Source organism: Anopheles merus, unplaced genomic scaffold, assembly GCF_017562075.2.
Source record: "Anopheles merus strain MAF unplaced genomic scaffold, AmerM5.1 LNR4000281, whole genome shotgun sequence".
Taxonomy (NCBI): Eukaryota; Metazoa; Arthropoda; class Insecta; order Diptera; family Culicidae; genus Anopheles; species Anopheles merus.
Genome location: NW_024427861.1, coordinates 16273 through 32401, shown reverse-complemented (window position 1 = coordinate 32401; position 16129 = coordinate 16273). Strand labels below are relative to the sequence as shown.

At 51.7% G+C, this 16129-nt stretch overlaps 2 protein-coding genes across 2 annotated transcripts; both read right to left on the bottom strand.

Moving 5' to 3' along the window:
• Positions 1–282: 282 nt before the first annotated feature.
• Positions 283–8706, bottom strand: LOC121602054 (inactive rhomboid protein 1-like). The gene is made up of 7 exons (XM_041930825.1): positions 7058–8706; positions 4657–6970; positions 3491–3718; positions 3081–3419; positions 2745–2999; positions 1381–1638; positions 283–1295 (listed from the first exon to the last, which is right to left on the bottom strand). The coding sequence occupies exons 1-7, from the start codon at positions 7555–7557 to the stop codon at positions 786–788; spliced, it is 4404 nt and encodes a 1467-aa protein (XP_041786759.1). The 5' UTR covers positions 7558–8706; the 3' UTR covers positions 283–785.
• A 3573-nt stretch (positions 8707–12279) lies between these two features.
• Positions 12280–15728, bottom strand: LOC121602058. Its single transcript, XM_041930829.1, has 5 exons — positions 15337–15728; positions 13841–15055; positions 13600–13757; positions 13238–13440; positions 12280–13164 (listed from the first exon to the last, which is right to left on the bottom strand). Exons 1-5 carry the CDS (start codon positions 15726–15728, stop codon positions 12439–12441), a joined length of 2694 nt encoding a protein of 897 aa, XP_041786763.1. The 3' UTR covers positions 12280–12438.
• Between the last annotated feature and the right edge of the window lie 401 nt (positions 15729–16129).

The following is a 16129-nucleotide window of genomic DNA, read 5'->3' as shown; positions in this document are numbered from 1 at the left end:
TTTTAGGCTGCGTACTGTCTCGAACGGGGCAGAGAGCACGCAGCCAGCAACCGTGCTGGTACTGCAAATTCAAATGTTCCGTTGCAAATGAAATTCAAGAACAAATGTTCTGCTGCATGCAAAAATTGACACAAAAAAAATCCTCAAAAGCCCCACAAATTGTTTTTACACGAAACATGTTTTTAAATTCACTGTTTCGACATTTTCTTTCTCATTTTGCTGCCAAATAATCGCTGAAACGACCACTAAACTAAACCATTTCTATGGAAATGAAACACCATGCGTTTTTCATTATATATTTCATTCAATTTTCGTTACTTTGTGAGTGTGTGTGTTTGTGTTTTACTTAGATGCATGTCAGCTTCACCACGCACGTGTACACTACTCAGTCCCTCAGTGCTGCACGTTTTTCGCAACCATCCGCCTTGTTCGTTACACCGCGCTCCACTGACAAGATTGCACAATACATATTGATGATCGGCTCGTATGCCCTGTTTTCTCCTCGAGACGATTTTTCCTAAACATTTCCGGGGGTTGTTTGCGTTTTCTTTTTTGCGTTCCGCTCCCTGTCACTTCCTTTCGCTTTCCTTTTCACTGACTGCTCTTCGCGTGTACTATGGGGAGGGAGGGTATATGGAGTATATCGGTATATATGCGTGTTGTTATCCTTTTTTGCCTTTTTTCCTTTCGGTAAATAACGGTACAATAAGTGTGATACGGATGAATAAAATGGAAATCAATCGTATTGATGAGCGGCCGTACGCCGTGGGTAAAACACATCGACGTCATGCGTTCGGACGCGGATTGCACTGTCCCTTCTCACATATAGCTACCATCTTATAACTATGCATATTGGATTTAGCGTTAAGATTACCGTTACTATTTATATTATTGTATTTGGGATTAATGGCTTTGATCGTGCCGCCCGACATGCTAATAGCACCACCGCCTCCGCCGCCACCGTCCTTGCCGCCGTATCGATTCCCTCCGCCGCGATCGTAATCCTTAATGCGTCCGCCACCGCCGCCCACATCGCCCCCGGCCCGGCCGCCCTCGCCCGGCAGCATGCCGCCGTGCGAGGAGCCGCCACCGTCCAGCCCATGCTTACCGTTAAAGTAGTTGAACGTATCGTACGGATTGAAGTGATCGTGCATGCCGTTGTTGTCGTTGATGCTCGAGATCTGATTGCCCTCGAGGAAGTTGAGCGAGAAGATGGTCGGAAACAGGTAGAACACGAGAAAGATGAGCGCATACAGCACGAAATGCAGCGCGAAGCAGCTCCACACTAGCTTGATCTGGAAGACAAATAAGTATGCCGACAAATTCGGGTCAGTTTAGTATGCGCTTCAAGCTTTTAGGGCATATCGGTTTGCACTTTACCTTGCCCTTTCGGCTGTACTTGGCGAAGCTGAGGTATGGGGTGAGCGCAAGCGTGAAGGTGGTACCGAACAGCAGCCCCGATAGCAGGCCGGTAAAGTTCTGCTGCCATGGTAACGTGCCCATACCGAACAGCAGGCAGCCGAGGAAGAGCATCTTCAGCATGGCGTACTGTGGTTTCTTCAGATTGCGCCAGTGGCAGAGTATGAGCAGCACGAGCAGCGAGGACAGCGTGCCCGCCAGTGATGGTAAAGGACCGACCTGCGACCATTGACCCAGGGGGTTAATTGGGGAAAGAAGAAAAAAACAGGATGAGCATATTGAATCCACTAGTGATGGGAAAAATGAAGTCGATTCCGGATAGTAGCTCCGGAATAAGTTTCCTGAATCGATTGCGGAATCGGCTCCGGAATTAGTTCCGAAATCGGCTCCAGATTTGGTTCCGAAATCGGCTTCGGAATTGGTTCCGAAAATTGCCCTGGAATCTATCTGGTTCCGGTTTAGGCATATCCATACTAGAATAGGCGTTTTGGTCTAATGATGCTACGCATTGATAGCAGCAAAGAATCAAAATCTACTTGTAAACGATCCATTCTCATATAGATTCCCGGACTGATTTCGCTTCTGATATTTCTTATTTCAGTTCAAGAACTGATTCTCATTGCGGAGCTAATTCAATTTCTGGAGTCAATCCTGATTCCGTTACCAGAGCAAATTGCGATTCCCAGATCGAATCCGATTCTGATTCCGGAATCGATACCGGAGGCGACTCCGGAATCGTCTGCGGAATTTACTCCGGTATCGACTTCGAAGTTAACTCCAGAATCGGCCTCGGAGTCGACTCCAGAATCGGAATCGATTATAGCGTCGGAATCAGGTCCGGATTTAACATCGGAATCGACTTCGGAATCGGAATCGAATCCAGCATCAGAATCAGCTTTATTCAGAATCAGGCACCATAATCGGATCCAGAGACAACTCAGGAATCGGCTTCGGAGTCAACTTCGAAATCGGTTCTGGAATCGACTCCGGAATCGTCTGCGGAGTCAACTCCGGTATCGACTTCGGAGGTAGCTCCAGAATCTGCTCCGGATTCGACAATGGAATGGACTCCGGGATCGGCTCTGGAATCGAATCCAGAATCGGAATCGATTCCAGCATCAAATTCAGTTCCGGATTCGACACCGGAATCGACTTCGGAATCGGAATCGAATCTGGCATCGGAATCAGCTCCGGAATCGGCACCGGAATCGATATCTGCATTGGTATCGGCTCCGGAATTGGTTCCGAACACGGCATCAGTATCAGGTAGGTCCGCTTCCGAGCTTCCACCACTAGAATGAACAGTGTTTCCGAGACCGCATTACCTCCGCCTTGTAGGGCACGAAGATGGCACTGGTCAGGTTGCCGACGATGCCCGAGCCAATGTAAACTATCGCCGTTCGCAGTGATCCCAACAGACGCTCCAGATCCGCGAGGAGAATGTGTTGAAAGGCAACAGTGATTATGAGATGAACGATACCGGCGTGGATGTAGAGTGACGTGAACAGCCGATAGAACTGGTCGGGCAGGTCCGTCACGATGAACGGAAACATGCCGCACACATCGTTCAAGCAGGAAACCTACCGAGCAAAGAAGAAAACAATCCAGTTAAGATGACACATTGTCACCGCCGCCGACGGCGACGCTATGTCCCTAACTACCTGTGAACAGAGGGACGCCTCGTCGTGAAAGTAGCCCCGGACAAAGTCGCAGTACTCGCGCGTCGTGATGCGGCACTCGCCCGAGATGCCCATGCAGCACGGGTGGCCGATCACCTCGCACACCATGTGCTCGGCAGTGTGATCCTTGAAGCGGAAGCGTTGCGTAAACTGATTGTTCTTCCGACAGATAGGCCACTTGGTGATGTCGTCCGGCCACTCGTGCGGTGCGATCGAGGCCGGCGCATCGCAGTACTTCGGGTCGAGACCGCACACGCTGCCGGAAATGCGCCCCCCAGGGCCGGAATCGCCCGGCGACCACTTTTTCCACGTTGAAATGGTCTGCCGAAAGAGCCGGACAAGACGTTTTGAATGAAGAAATGGATGAAGCAAATAATGGCACAGGGTCTTACCGTAGGCCACAGTCCACGCACGGAGCAGTCGGCCTGGGAGCTCTGCACACAGCCGGAATCATCGTTGCGTATGCAGCAGGCCGTTTCGCGCTCCTGCTTGCGCGTTTTCGATATGAGATCCATGATTCGGCCGTCCCTGCGCATGCAGGGCGCGTACTTCGACCCTAGATGGACCAGGTCGTCCCGGCGCGGCCCAATCCAAATGTTTCGTGGCTCGTAGTGTTGAACCTGAGAAGCGAAGAGGCGCATTAGCAAACAATACGCTAGTGATGGGTGAAGTTGGCAAAAATTCGGAGTCGACTGCGATCTGACTCCGATAAATTCAGAATCGACCCCGGAAGGTATGTCCGCTCTGCAATATTCGGAGTCGTTCGGAATATCGCGGAGTCGTAAAGTGCCGTTCGGAGTTGTCAAGAGTCGTCCAGAGTCGTCCAGAGTCGTTCAAAGTCGTTCAAAGTCGTCCGGAGTCATCCAGAGTTATTGGGACTTGGAGTCATTCCGAGACGCTCAAAGTCGTCCAATTGGCCGGAATCAGTTGGAATCGAAGACGTCCGGAATCGGCTTTCGAAACAAAGGGTTATATACTAGTGGTGGGTCATACGATTCATTTCACGACCCGACCCGGAGTCGGGTGCGAGCCAGTCGGAATCGATTCCCACTCATGGGTGCAGCGGGTGCGCCAAGTGGGAGTCGGAATCAAATCCGACCCGAGGGTTCAACGAGTTCGGGCCACTCCGATCCGTTGGTGCAGCGAGTTCGGGTCGGGTATTGAACCTACCTTGACTCGACCCGACCCGAACTCCCTGCTCCAACGGGTCGGAGTCGCTTATGCTTTCTCGCATCTACCGGAGTCGTTGAACCTACTGAACCTACTTGTACCTTTCGGGTCGACCCGAACGACTCCGAGTTGCTTATGGATGGCTCCGACTCGATAGGTTCGGGTAGACCCGCCGATCATTACTGTATACGATAAACACGACTCCGGACGACTCCGATTCCGAACGACTCCAAGCGACTCCGACTCCGGGAGGAACTAGTAGTTCGGATTTTGCCGGAGTCGGAATCGGACTTACAGTCATCGGAGTCGGAATCGGAGTTGTGGGTGCGCTCCAAAGAGCACATCACTACAACGCACATCCCAAACCCAAATCGCCCATCACACGTACCGTTTGCAAGCTCAGACTAGTGACCAGCACCTGGCTGCTCTTCTGCTCGAACCCAATGCCGATCGGGCCGACCCCGTAGCACAGCAGCGTCAGCAGCAGCACCAGTATCTGCGTCGTGTTGATCCAGTACGTAAAGTACGGCCGGTAGTCGTACCGGTCGTCCAGCGCGTTCGGCCGCAACAGCTTGATGCAGTGGCGCGGCGGACGTCTCGAGTTGTCCAGCACGCTCTCCAGTATCGTGCCCGGTATGCGCTGGCCGTAGAAGAACTGAAACATGGCGTTGTTGCGCCCGGCCGCAACGTCCTGCAGATGCAGCTGCTCCTCGGCCGTGCGCGTCCGCCACCCGCTGCTCACGAGCGCCCGGTCCGTCTCGAGCATGTAGATCTGGTGCGAATTGTCCGGCACTGGCGCACCGGCCAGATCTTGCTCCTGCTGGGTCGGCGGGACGCCACCGCCCGCACCATTCTGACCACCACCCGCCGGCACATCGAAAAACATCTCATCCTCCTGCACCGGCGTTAGCCCGTCGTAGATATCGTTATCGTCATTGTTGAGGGCGACGTGCGCCGGGGCAAAGCTGCGGGACCACTGCTTCTGCCGGCGCGGCACCCGGTTCCGCAGGCTCTGCACCACAAACACCAGCCCGCTGAGCATCATGCGCGACACGGACGGTTTCCGCTCGACCAGAAACTCTTCGCCGCCCTCGTGCCGGTAGTACGGGTTGAAGCGCTGCCGGCGGTTCTGCTCCGTTTCCGGCTCGTCCTGGCTCTGGGCCGGCAGCACGTCCGGCCGGTCGCTGTGCGTCAGGTGGTCGTGCATGACGTCCGCGCTCGGTTCGGACGGTCCGCGTCCGTTCGGTGGCAGCTCGTCCTTGAGCGAGCCGAAGCGCCGGATGGCGAACCGCTTCTGCCGGTCCTCCCACTTCTGCTGCTCGTAGTCATCGTGCAGCTGGTCGACGCCGAAAAACTGGGACGTGCTGCGGCGCAGATACTCCTTGATGCGTTGCTTGTGGGTGAGCCGCTGCTGCCGGATCGCCTGCACGTTCCGCTGCAGTGTTGACGGGGTGGAGTCGGGCTGCAGCCGGGGCAGGTGCATGTGCTGCAGCAGCTGCTGTTGTTGATGCTGTTGCTGCTGCTGCTGCTGCTGCTGCTGAACCTGTTGCTGGTGCGCTTGCTGCTGTGCTTGTTGGTGTTGTAGCTGTAGCTGGTGATGATGCTGCTGCTGCTGCTGTTGCTGCTGCTGAGCGTGTTGCTGCTGGAGCTGCTGCAGCTGCTGATAAAGCGGCTGCTGCTGGATCTGCTGATGCGCCTGTATGTGTTGCTGATGCTGATACTGGATAATGATCGACGGGTTGCTGCACGAGCTGTTCAGTGTGTGCGATTGTGCGATGATTAGCGATTGCTGTGCGTTCCGGCCGTCATCTCCCGGTGTTGTCAAAGTGTAGTGTTGCTGCTGCTGCTGATGCTGTTGCTGCTGCTGATGGTGATGATGGTGATGATGATGATGATGATGATGGTGTGGGTACGAAGCGTGCGATACGAGCGACGGTGGGCTGAGGGGCGATTGCCGCTCCATATCCGACATCGACACGGACGAGATCGACAGTGGCTGCGGACTGATCGGGCCGGATGTTTGCGTCGTCTGGTGGACGCCGGTCGCTTGCCGCAAGCTGTTACACTGATAGCACTGCTCCTCGTCCGACGAAGGTGCATGGCCCAGCACCATCGGTTCGCTCATAATGCTGACCGGTGTGGCCGCCCGGAGCAACGCATAGTCCGGCTGCAGCGATTGCCGTCCGAGCGTCCCACCGACCACCGGCTGGCCGGCGAACGTACAGATCGGCTGCTGCGGACACTTGCCCCCGACGGGCCGGGCACGCGGTGGCGTCGCGTAATGATCCGTCGCATCTTCCCCTAGGCCGGCCGGGTCCGCCGATTTCGGCACCTTCAACCGGTACGGCAGCGATTTGAGCAGCGATCCACCTGCACCGGCTTGCGCAGCGTTGATGATGTTGATGCCCCCGCCGGACGCCATCAGGCCGGCCATTAGGCTCGCACCGAGACCACCGGCGCCACCGCCGACCGGCTCGCAGTGCGAGAAGTTCTCCGCGGGCGGCGGCGTCGGAATGTAGCGCTTCACCGGCGTGTGCACGGTCGAGGTGAGATAGTTGTAGCTTTCCGAGCTCGTCATTAGCGGCGCATTGTTGCCGATCAGATAGTTGCCGTACTGGTCCAGCTTGGGCTGGGTGGTGCTTTGCTGCGGAGGCGCTGACGCCGGTGGATCCCGGAACCGCTCCGGCACGGGATAACGTGTTCTGGAAGGGAAGGGGAAAAGAGGGGGAAAAAGCAAACGTTAATTTATCTTTCAAATTGTGTTTTTTGTGTGCAGACAAACGCCTCACCTCGATCCCGGTGACATCGAACGATGGTGCGGTCCGTTGCGCGTTTCCGGATACATGATGGAGTTTGGGGCCGAACTGGTCGAGTAACGGTCGCTGGCGGATGGTGGTGCAGCCGGTGAGATGCAGCACGGCCGCAGCGACTCCTCCCCGGGCCCGTACCGATCGGCCACGGACGAAACCGAAGAGGCGGACGAGCCCGGATGGATGGGCTGGGGCAGCGAGGAAGCGGTGGACGATGACGGGGCGACGGTGGAGCTGTGGAGGGGAGCCTGGGCGACGTACGCGGTCAGGCGGGATCCCAGGTTCGAGTAGGACGACTCGCTAAACCGCGACGGCGAGGACGTGGTGCCGCCGGGTGGGACCAGCCCCGGGCCGCTTCCGCCATCGCACAGCCCATCGTCATAGTTGATGGTGGAGGTGATGCTAAACTGCTGATGCTGCTGCTGCTGCTGCTGCTGGTAGTGCTGGTGGCCAAACGAAGACCGCCGGCTACGGCTCATCCCTTGCCCGTGTGATTCGCCAGTCGTGCCTGTTTTTGCGCATCAATTCCTCCTGGTGGCGGCCGGTTCTGAGCGGGTTTGTATCAATCACGGGCGATTTTTTCGCGAATCGGAGGATCCTGCTCCTTCTTCTATTATCGTTTCTTCGCTCTAATATCGTTTCTTTCTCCTTGTTTTCAGCTTACGCTCGAGGATGGCCAGCTGTGCAGACAAGCGGTCGACAAAAATCGATCCCCCGCTACAGCTGGCGTGTAAATTATGCTATCCTAAAGCGACGACGACGACGGTAAGTTACCGCAAAATTTGGCTAACGAAAAATTTCACTAAACACCACCTGACGACATCACCCACACCGACACCTACCCCACACTACCCATTATCGTCTGCCGTCCTGGCTGGCCGCCTGCGGCATTCTAGTAGGCAGTGCCTCCATCAAGGCTTGGTTGATTTTCACATACACACACACACACACTCCCTGCTGCTCACCGCACATACAAAACACTTTTTCGTCCCGTTCAATGTGCGATCGTAGTAGGCAGCCCTCCCTCTGTGCGTTTAGCGACGGCTAATTACATTCCAAAATGGCTGAGTTTGCTAAAATAAACACACACCCCAAACGGGCACGGGCGACACACGGTGAACATGGTTGGGCACTGCACGGCTGCTGGACGACGGTCGGGATCCATATTATCCTTGGTTCCCAATTTTTTTGTGTATGCGCGTGCACGACCTGCTACTCTAGCCCGAGTTGGGCCTAGTGATGGAGCAGAAAAATCCTTCACACACGGACACGCACGCACGCACACGAACCTGCCGTCGTTTCACACACGCCCATCCAAAAACGGAAAGGTCCTTTCTGCGTACTGGCGAACAAGCGCATCCCCCACGGCTTACGGCCTCACATACCCGTTCTTCATTTCGCTTTTTTGCGCTGCACCGTACCTTGGACCACACCACTGACCACAACTTCGACGGGTGCTGGGCAAATGGGGTCCAAATGTAGTGTCGTTTGCAGCAACCACGGTTTCAGCAGCCCCACGAAGCACGAACAACGCTGTACTCCCGTTTTTAGTTTTCCACCACGCACACACAATACATCAAAGGTATCGATTTTTGCTGCCGCTCGGTTGGCAGCGCCGACGTTTGACTGAAGGGGGCCGTCGTGTGATGGGCCGAGAGCGAGAGCGATTGTAAAAAATCACAACAAATTTCCCCACGCCGCGGCTGTGCGTGTGCGTGTGCGATTGTTTTCCACGCGGTGCGCATGCGCGCCCGTTGGCTGTCTTATCCTTATCCGTTTCTCTCTCTTTTTGTTTCTGTTGTTGGTTCCTTTTGCAGCGGGGGTATCGCGTTACGATTTCCAAGAGAATGGATTGGCCACTCGGTGGACGGTGGTCGTGGAAAATGTTTGTTCGCGTCCCCCTGTTCGTAGGTGGTAGGATGGGACGGGCAGGAAGTTCGATGGAGGCGCCGTTATTGCACAAACAAGTGGTTAACTGTGCCACTGGAAGGAAGGAGAGATATCCGTTTGAACCGTTTTCATGTGAAATCTGTGGGTTACACGGGTTTTAATTAAAATATGCCTTTCAAATTGAACTACCTTTTTTCTTATACGGAATTACAGGTCAAATGCACATTACTTGTAAAAATACTCAAGTAAGTCGGTTAAGTGGACTACGGAACTGGAAAATACGGAGTTAATGCCATTCTACTTTATCTCAAGCAGTAGACACTCTTTCTCGAATGAGGTTAATATAATGTTTAACATATGTGTCTTGTCTTTGACTGGAGAAAGTGTGGTATTTGTTTGAGATGAAATGAAAATCATTTCAAATCAACTTATCTTATTTCAAATCAACTATGCTCACCACCTCACTATTGGAATAAAAGGTAAAACTGGTTAGCTCAGAGATGTTTCACTTTAAGCCAGAAAGCTGATACAATTTCTCGAGTACCTATAATATAATATTGCATAATACATTAATGCCTTATTTCAGACAAATTATTAAAGAAAAACCTATTCCTCCCTGGCATGAGGTTGTGTGATATCTATCAACTATGAAGTGAAAATTCCTTTCAAACCACTTGTCTTACCATCCGTTACATTAACACTTAATAAGAAAGATTGGAAATGCAAAGTACAGGCATTATCTTTTAATATCAAATAGTTGGCACATTCACCCGAATAATTTTATGTAATGAAGCACTCATTTACCCCATATACAAGAAGGGAGACAGGTTGGATTGCAACAACTACAGGGGCACTATGGTGTTGAATACCGCCTATATAATATTCTCTCTGATTCTTCAGGATCGCCTTGCCCCGGACGTCGAAGGGATAGTCGGAAACTACCAAAGAAGATTCCGAAACGGAAAATCAACCACTGAGCAGATCTTCACCATGCGGCAGATCTTGGAGAAGATGGCTGAATACAGACACAACACATACCATCTCTTATTTGACTTCAAAGCCGCATATGATAGCATAGCCAGGGTAAAGCTGTACGACGCTATGAGCTCTTTTGGAATCCCGGCCAAACTGATAAGGCTAGTGTTAGAATGACTATTACCAACGTCACTTGCCAGGTGAAGGTGTATGGAAACTCCTATCCTAACTCCTATATGTGAAGGTGTATGTGCTTGCCTGTCTGCTATTCAACCTGGCACTAGAGAGGGTCATCCGCGACTCGAGGGTGGAGACTACGGGAACCATCTTCTATAAGTCAACCCAGATCCTGGCATACGCTGATGATATAGACATCATTGGTCTGCGTCTTTCCTATGAAGCAGAAGCCTACCAAGAGATCGAGCAGGCGGCATAGAACCTCGGATTACAGATAAACGAGACAAAGACCAAACTGATGGTGGCAACATCAGCGGACCTACCAATACAGATAGGTGAACGCACTTCTGAATTCATCCCTGAAATCACCTGTCATGGGTCAAAGGTCAGGAACTACAACATAATGGTAGCTGAGGTGCGCGCTAGGATGCTGGCTGCCAACCGATCTTTCTACAGCCTGAAAATCAGTTCATCTCAAAGAACCTGTCGCGACCAACCTGTAGGCCGTCCACAAGGACAGAGCGGGCGTGGTAGACCTAAATTGTGGAGGCGTCTGCCATTAAAGCTGGTATAACGAATTGGCAGACGAAGACGCGAGACCGTGAGCGGAAGCAGGCCAAGACCGGTAAGCGGAAATAGCGCCGGATTAGTAAGTAAGTAAGTAATGAAGCATTTTATGAATCCTTACAATGCCGATATTATTATTAGAGTGGAGAAAATGTTATATATTTTTGAACAAACGTGAATACTTCTTGAAAAGCAACATATCTGAACCTCCCTTTTTTTAGTAAGCTACAACAAAACAAAACAATAGTTTCACTTGATCTTGGAGCTTTTTCGCACTTTCTCGAGTGGCTTGAACTAGAAGTAGCACGTTTGATCTGTTTCGATGCGAAAATGTGAAGGAAAATATTTTCAATTTAGTAAGGTTTGCATTGTAAAATTGACTTTTTTTGGCTGGCTGTAGAAAAAAAATTAAGCTATAGAATTTATTTTCATGAACATCCTTTGAAAGGTAATTATTTAAATTTCCAGTTATCAGTTATCCAGAATTTTCGCCATATCGGTCGAAGACTTGCGGATAGGCATGTTTTATAGTCTAACTCCGATTTTTATCAATTCTCCCTCAGTTTTCGCAACAAAATTGTTGGAATAGAGCTTTTGCATTATGTGATGCAGTTATGGGATGTTGGACGGATTCGCGGACTTGGGCGTCATATCGAAATTTCGCCGAAATTCGCCTGAAACAATCGCATTGAGCTACAGCGATGTAGCTACTTTTTCCTCGGTTTTCATTTTCAGCATTATTTGAAGCTTTTAGTCGCTCAGCAGCGTCAAACAATCGAATCTGGGCTTTATTTCGATGCTTTGACTGTTATCGAATAGTGCCAAGATGTTGTAGATGCCGAAATAGGCTAATACTACGTCCACACACTGCCACACGGAGTCCGTTTTAGACACTACGGGTCGTTTTTTATCGCGGACACTCCTGAACTTAAGTTGTTTCACTTATTTGGCCATCACGGTTAGTGTTCGACTGATAGAGGTATCAAATTATGTCTGTTGACTCATGGAATACAATTATTGAAAGGGCAATTAATGTTTCGTTAGTGCGGGTTAAGATAAACCCAAGGAAAATCCACAATTTCGGTCCATTTTTTAATACAAACGTCAAAAGACGGGACGGTTCCGTGGTACAGTGGCACTGAATAAGTCTTGGAAGCCAGTATAGGCTGGCATATCCATACAAGTAGAAGTAGAAGAAAATAGACCCTGTAAAAGTTTTATTTCGTTTCAAAAATAATTTATTCTTATTTAAAAAAAACCCCTTTTGTTATTTTAATTTTCAAAATATAGAGTAGCATTTATTTCGATCATTCCGAGCAATTAAAACACGCGCTTAACTAGCAAAGCTGGAAGCTCCCCTTGCTTGTAGCGTATATCTTTTATCTTTTATTCTTTTTTTTTGCTTCTTTGTTTGGCTTTCGCTTTTCAAATTCAACCCCAACCCTCTAGACCCAAAAAAACCCCCCGGGCACACAATGTCCGTCTTGTTAACGTTCGTCCTTAAGCTTAACATTAAATAACAATCTTCACTGCGCGGCAGGTTCCCGCATCGGTCCCGCGTCCGTTTGACTTAATAATGCAGTTTTCTTTTCTTTGTTTATATAGTCCTAGCTAATATAAATAAGAGCGCTTCCGTCGATCATACCCGCTCCCCACACTCCACCCCCCCCCTCATCCCGTTTCGTGCCATTTCTTGGTGCATTGTACTTGTGCGTACTGTTTTCGTATAACAGATAACCCGCTCTCCCGCATTACTCCTTCTTGTCTGGCTTTGGTACGGAGCTGGACGGTCGGGCCGGTAAGGTCGGTGTGTCCTTCAGGCTCACGTTCACCGCACTGGTAGGGGTGGAGGTGTGTACTGCGGCCAGCTCGATCGGTGTGTGCACCGGTGAGTGCTGATGCTGGGAGGCCGCTTCCGCCATCTGCAGCCCAATCGTTGCGCCGATCTTTGCACTGGCCTGCCGGAAGCTGTCGCTCAGCTTCAGCTGCACCACGTTGATGCACATGGAGGTGAGCGCCAGGCCGAAGATCAGATACAGTATGCTGCACATCATGTAGATCGGGTGCTGGGGCACGTAATCGCCGAACCCGATCGTCGAGATCGAGATGAACACAAAGTAGAACGCCTCGAAGAAGCTCCAGTTTTCCCACGTACAGTAGATCTGCGCCCCGAACAGCATGTACGCGACCAGTATGACGATCGCGACCGAGATGGGCAGATTGAACTCGTCGTCGATTTCGAACGTTTCGGGCACCGGGGTAGTTGGGGTGTCCGGCACGGGGATGGCTTCGATGCCGGTACCGGAAGCGGCTGCCGTTGGAGCTTCCGACGGAGGTCTTTGGACGGGTTGGGGCGGTGTGGATTGCTGGGGTTGTTGGGCGGCCACGGTTGTCGTGGTTGTTGCTCCCTGCAGTTCGTTATCGGCACTCGGTCGCCTGACCATATCGTAGACGACATTGAGGCCCTTCATTACCTCCTAAAAAGAGACAAGAATAGATGTATTAGTAAACATTTTATTGGGGATTTTCCTTAAACGGCTTTAAGCTTACCTGAACTTGTGCAGTCTTGCGAACCTTTTTAACCGAGCCCGTATAGTACAACCGTCGCACGTAGGCCCACATGAACTTGATGCCCCTCGTGAAGAGCTTGCCAAAGTCGGCCAACACGATCAGAAAGATCGGTATGCCGATGATCGCGTATAGAATCGTCAGCGCCCTGCCGGTCGTCGTAGACGGTGAAATATGTCCATATCCTGGCGAGAGAGTTAAGAAGACACATTTTATGGTTAGAAATAGAGTGACTCTGATATTCATTCTTGGTTCAAAAATGAAACATCGTAAACAGTAGAAGTTCTTAGATGTTTATTTGAAGATTATAATTCGGAAGTTATTCTTCTGGAATTTCCCATTACCAATCGTTGACACCACCGTAAGCGAGTAGATGACGCCGTTCACAAAGTTCCAGGCCGTGTTGCCGCTGTACGTTTTCATTCCCGCCTCGAACGCGATCTGGAGCTCCTCCTCAAACTTGCGCAACCGGTTGCGTGCCGATAACTTCCAGTCCTCTTCCCTGTGTTTTTTGTCGTACAACAAGCAGTTAGTGAATCTCAGAAAACAAAAAGATCGCTTGGATATTTAGAGCCCCTCTCTTACCTCTGATTGTGACTGGAAAGCCAAAGCTGATCGATGAACTCGCGCTTGACGCGCTTCACGCCACACTTGTACTGCGACTCGAACGTACCCTCGGTCAACCGGAACGCGATGCCACCGACGCCACACAGCAATACCATCACTGCGAAGTAAAACAGGCAGTGGTTCACCTGCACCTTCATCCGGACGAGCTCCTCCGGATGATCGTCCAGGAAGTCCTGCCACATGTCGTACCACTCTTGCGTGATCTGTCGCCAGCTGAAGATCTCCCCGGGCTGCTCAACGTACAGCACGAGTGACCTGCGTCGCTGCCGTATCTTAAGCCCGTCTTCTTGAAGGGAAAGCTCTTTGCCTGCTTCAATATCCTTCTCATCCGTTTCCTTTACTTCTTGAGGTTTTGATTCCTCCTCAAGCGGTTGCTTCTTTGGTTCCTCCACAAGCAACAGCTGCTCCTCTTTTGCATCCTCCTGTCCAGCTACTCGTCGATGTGTGAGTACGCTTTCCGGTTCTGGTTTTGGCTCCTCCGGAGCATCATTCCGAACCACCGGCTCCGGTTGTTCCGGCTGAAAGTCTGACGGTAGCTCCGATTCGGGCGAAGTGATCCCATCCGTCCGCGGATGGGTGCGTCTCACCATCGACTCCAGCTTGGAAGAACGTGTCCTCTTCGGCTTTCGCGGCGAAAAGCGACGCCTAACTGTCTGCTTCTTCTCCTCATCGGACGACAAACGACCCTCATCTTCGCTTGTCGAGGCCGAACGGCTAGATGAGCGTGCCTTCGGTACGATCAGTATCTTCTTCTTCGCAACGGTCGGCGACAGACTGTCGGCCGGTCGTGTTGGAGTACGAGCCCGATGGGCAACGGATGGTGCCAGCGGAGGCATCGGAGTAGCTTCGATGCTCTTGGCACGCTCTTCTTGCAGCTTTGCCTTCAGCTTGCGGCTTTGCTCTTCCAGCATTTCTTCGCGGTACTTCTCGAACCGTCGCAGCCGCATCCGATCGAGCTCACGCTTCTCCTGCAAGAACTTCAACTTTTCCAGCTCGAATTTGCGCCGCTCTTCGTTGAAGCGTTGCAGATTGGCTTGCAGCGGGTTGGCCGCTTTGCCTTCCGAGCTTTCGCGCGATCGTTCGGTCTGGAAGCGTTCGATGCGTTCGCGCCGCTTGCGTACCTCCGTGTCGGAGATGCGGCCACCATCGCTCGAGTCGTCCGTTTTGGGTTTGCTGCAAAGGGGTTTGAAAGTGAGTATCTAAAACTACAATTGTTACCGCTCATATGCCAGAAATGCAATCAATTCCACACTTATTTTTGGCTTCATTTGATCCCACTTTTCGATGGACGGTATTGTGAAACTATTTTTAAACCGTCGCTTCGGGGTAACGCTCCCCAGTAACGCTCGGCTAACGGGCATCAATCAACAGCTGGGCCAATATTTTCCCTCGAAAATCTGGCTAGCAATCCAAATTCTTAAACCAAAACCTAAAACCACCTGCCAAACACTTACCGTGCACCCGACAGACTTCGCTTGGCCCGCCTGAGTAGTGAGAATATTTCCGGACTGCTCGGTACATCGCCCTCGTCGCGCGGCACCGATCGACTCCTCGGTGCGACCGCACTGGACAGCTTCTTCTCCTTGCGGGCCAGAATTTTATTCCGATGCGAGTTTCCATAATCGATCGCCCGCTCGATCAAGCTCTTCTTCGAGGAGGATGGACTGCTTTCCACGGTGCTGCGGCTGCGGGACTCGGACCCGCTCTGATCGTCGCACGAGTTCGACTGGCTGCCGACGCTTCCGTCGCGGGCCGGATCGGGCGTCGATTCACGCAGCTGTCTCGCTGCCCGGCGACGCCTGCGGGCCACCACCGGCACTGCACTCCCACTGCTAGACGCATCCATGTTTCACCGTCCGTCCAAACGATTCTATTTCACTCACCACTCACTGCTCACTAGTGTGTGTGCGTGTGTTTTTCTTCCCCCAAAACGGTTACTACTGGCATCCACCGCGACACGGACACGGACTGGGGACTGTGGGGTAAAAATAATTTTCCACACTCACACGCACACGCTCTCACGTACGGTTAGGGATTTCTTCCCCAAATTTTCACACCTCACTGCACCAGTAATATGACCGAGTTTTGCAACCAAACGTTGGACATTTTATATGCCCTCCCCTACCAAACAAAGCCGTGGGTATTAATTATCGCGACCACTTTGCCACCCAATTATCGAACAATTGGGCAAACGCTGAAACGACCGATGTCTCAATTTCGGTTGGAAAATTCTCTCCCACTAACGTC

What these genes read in the sequence shown, in the direction of transcription:
- LOC121602054 (XM_041930825.1), bottom strand. Translation starts at nt 7,557, where the DNA reads ATGAGCCGTAGCCGGCGGTCTTCGTTTGGCCACCAGCACTACCAGCAG. An exon ending in TCGTGCCCTACAAGGCGGAG is followed by an intron (nt 1,639 to 2,744) that starts GTAATGCGGTCT and finishes CAATGGTCGCAG; the next exon opens with GTCGGTCCTTTACCATCACT. An exon ending in AGTACAGCCGAAAGGGCAAG is followed by an intron (nt 1,296 to 1,380) that starts GTAAAGTGCAAA and finishes TTTGTCTTCCAG; the next exon opens with ATCAAGCTAGTGTGGAGCTG.
- LOC121602058 (XM_041930829.1), bottom strand. Translation starts at nt 15,728, where the DNA reads ATGGATGCGTCTAGCAGTGGGAGTGCAGTGCCGGTGGTGGCCCGCAGG. An exon ending in CTTTCCAGTCACAATCAGAG is followed by an intron (nt 13,758 to 13,840) that starts GTAAGAGAGGGG and finishes CAAAAAACACAG; the next exon opens with GGAAGAGGACTGGAAGTTAT. An exon ending in GCAAGACTGCACAAGTTCAG is followed by an intron (nt 13,165 to 13,237) that starts GTAAGCTTAAAG and finishes GTCTCTTTTTAG; the next exon opens with GAGGTAATGAAGGGCCTCAA.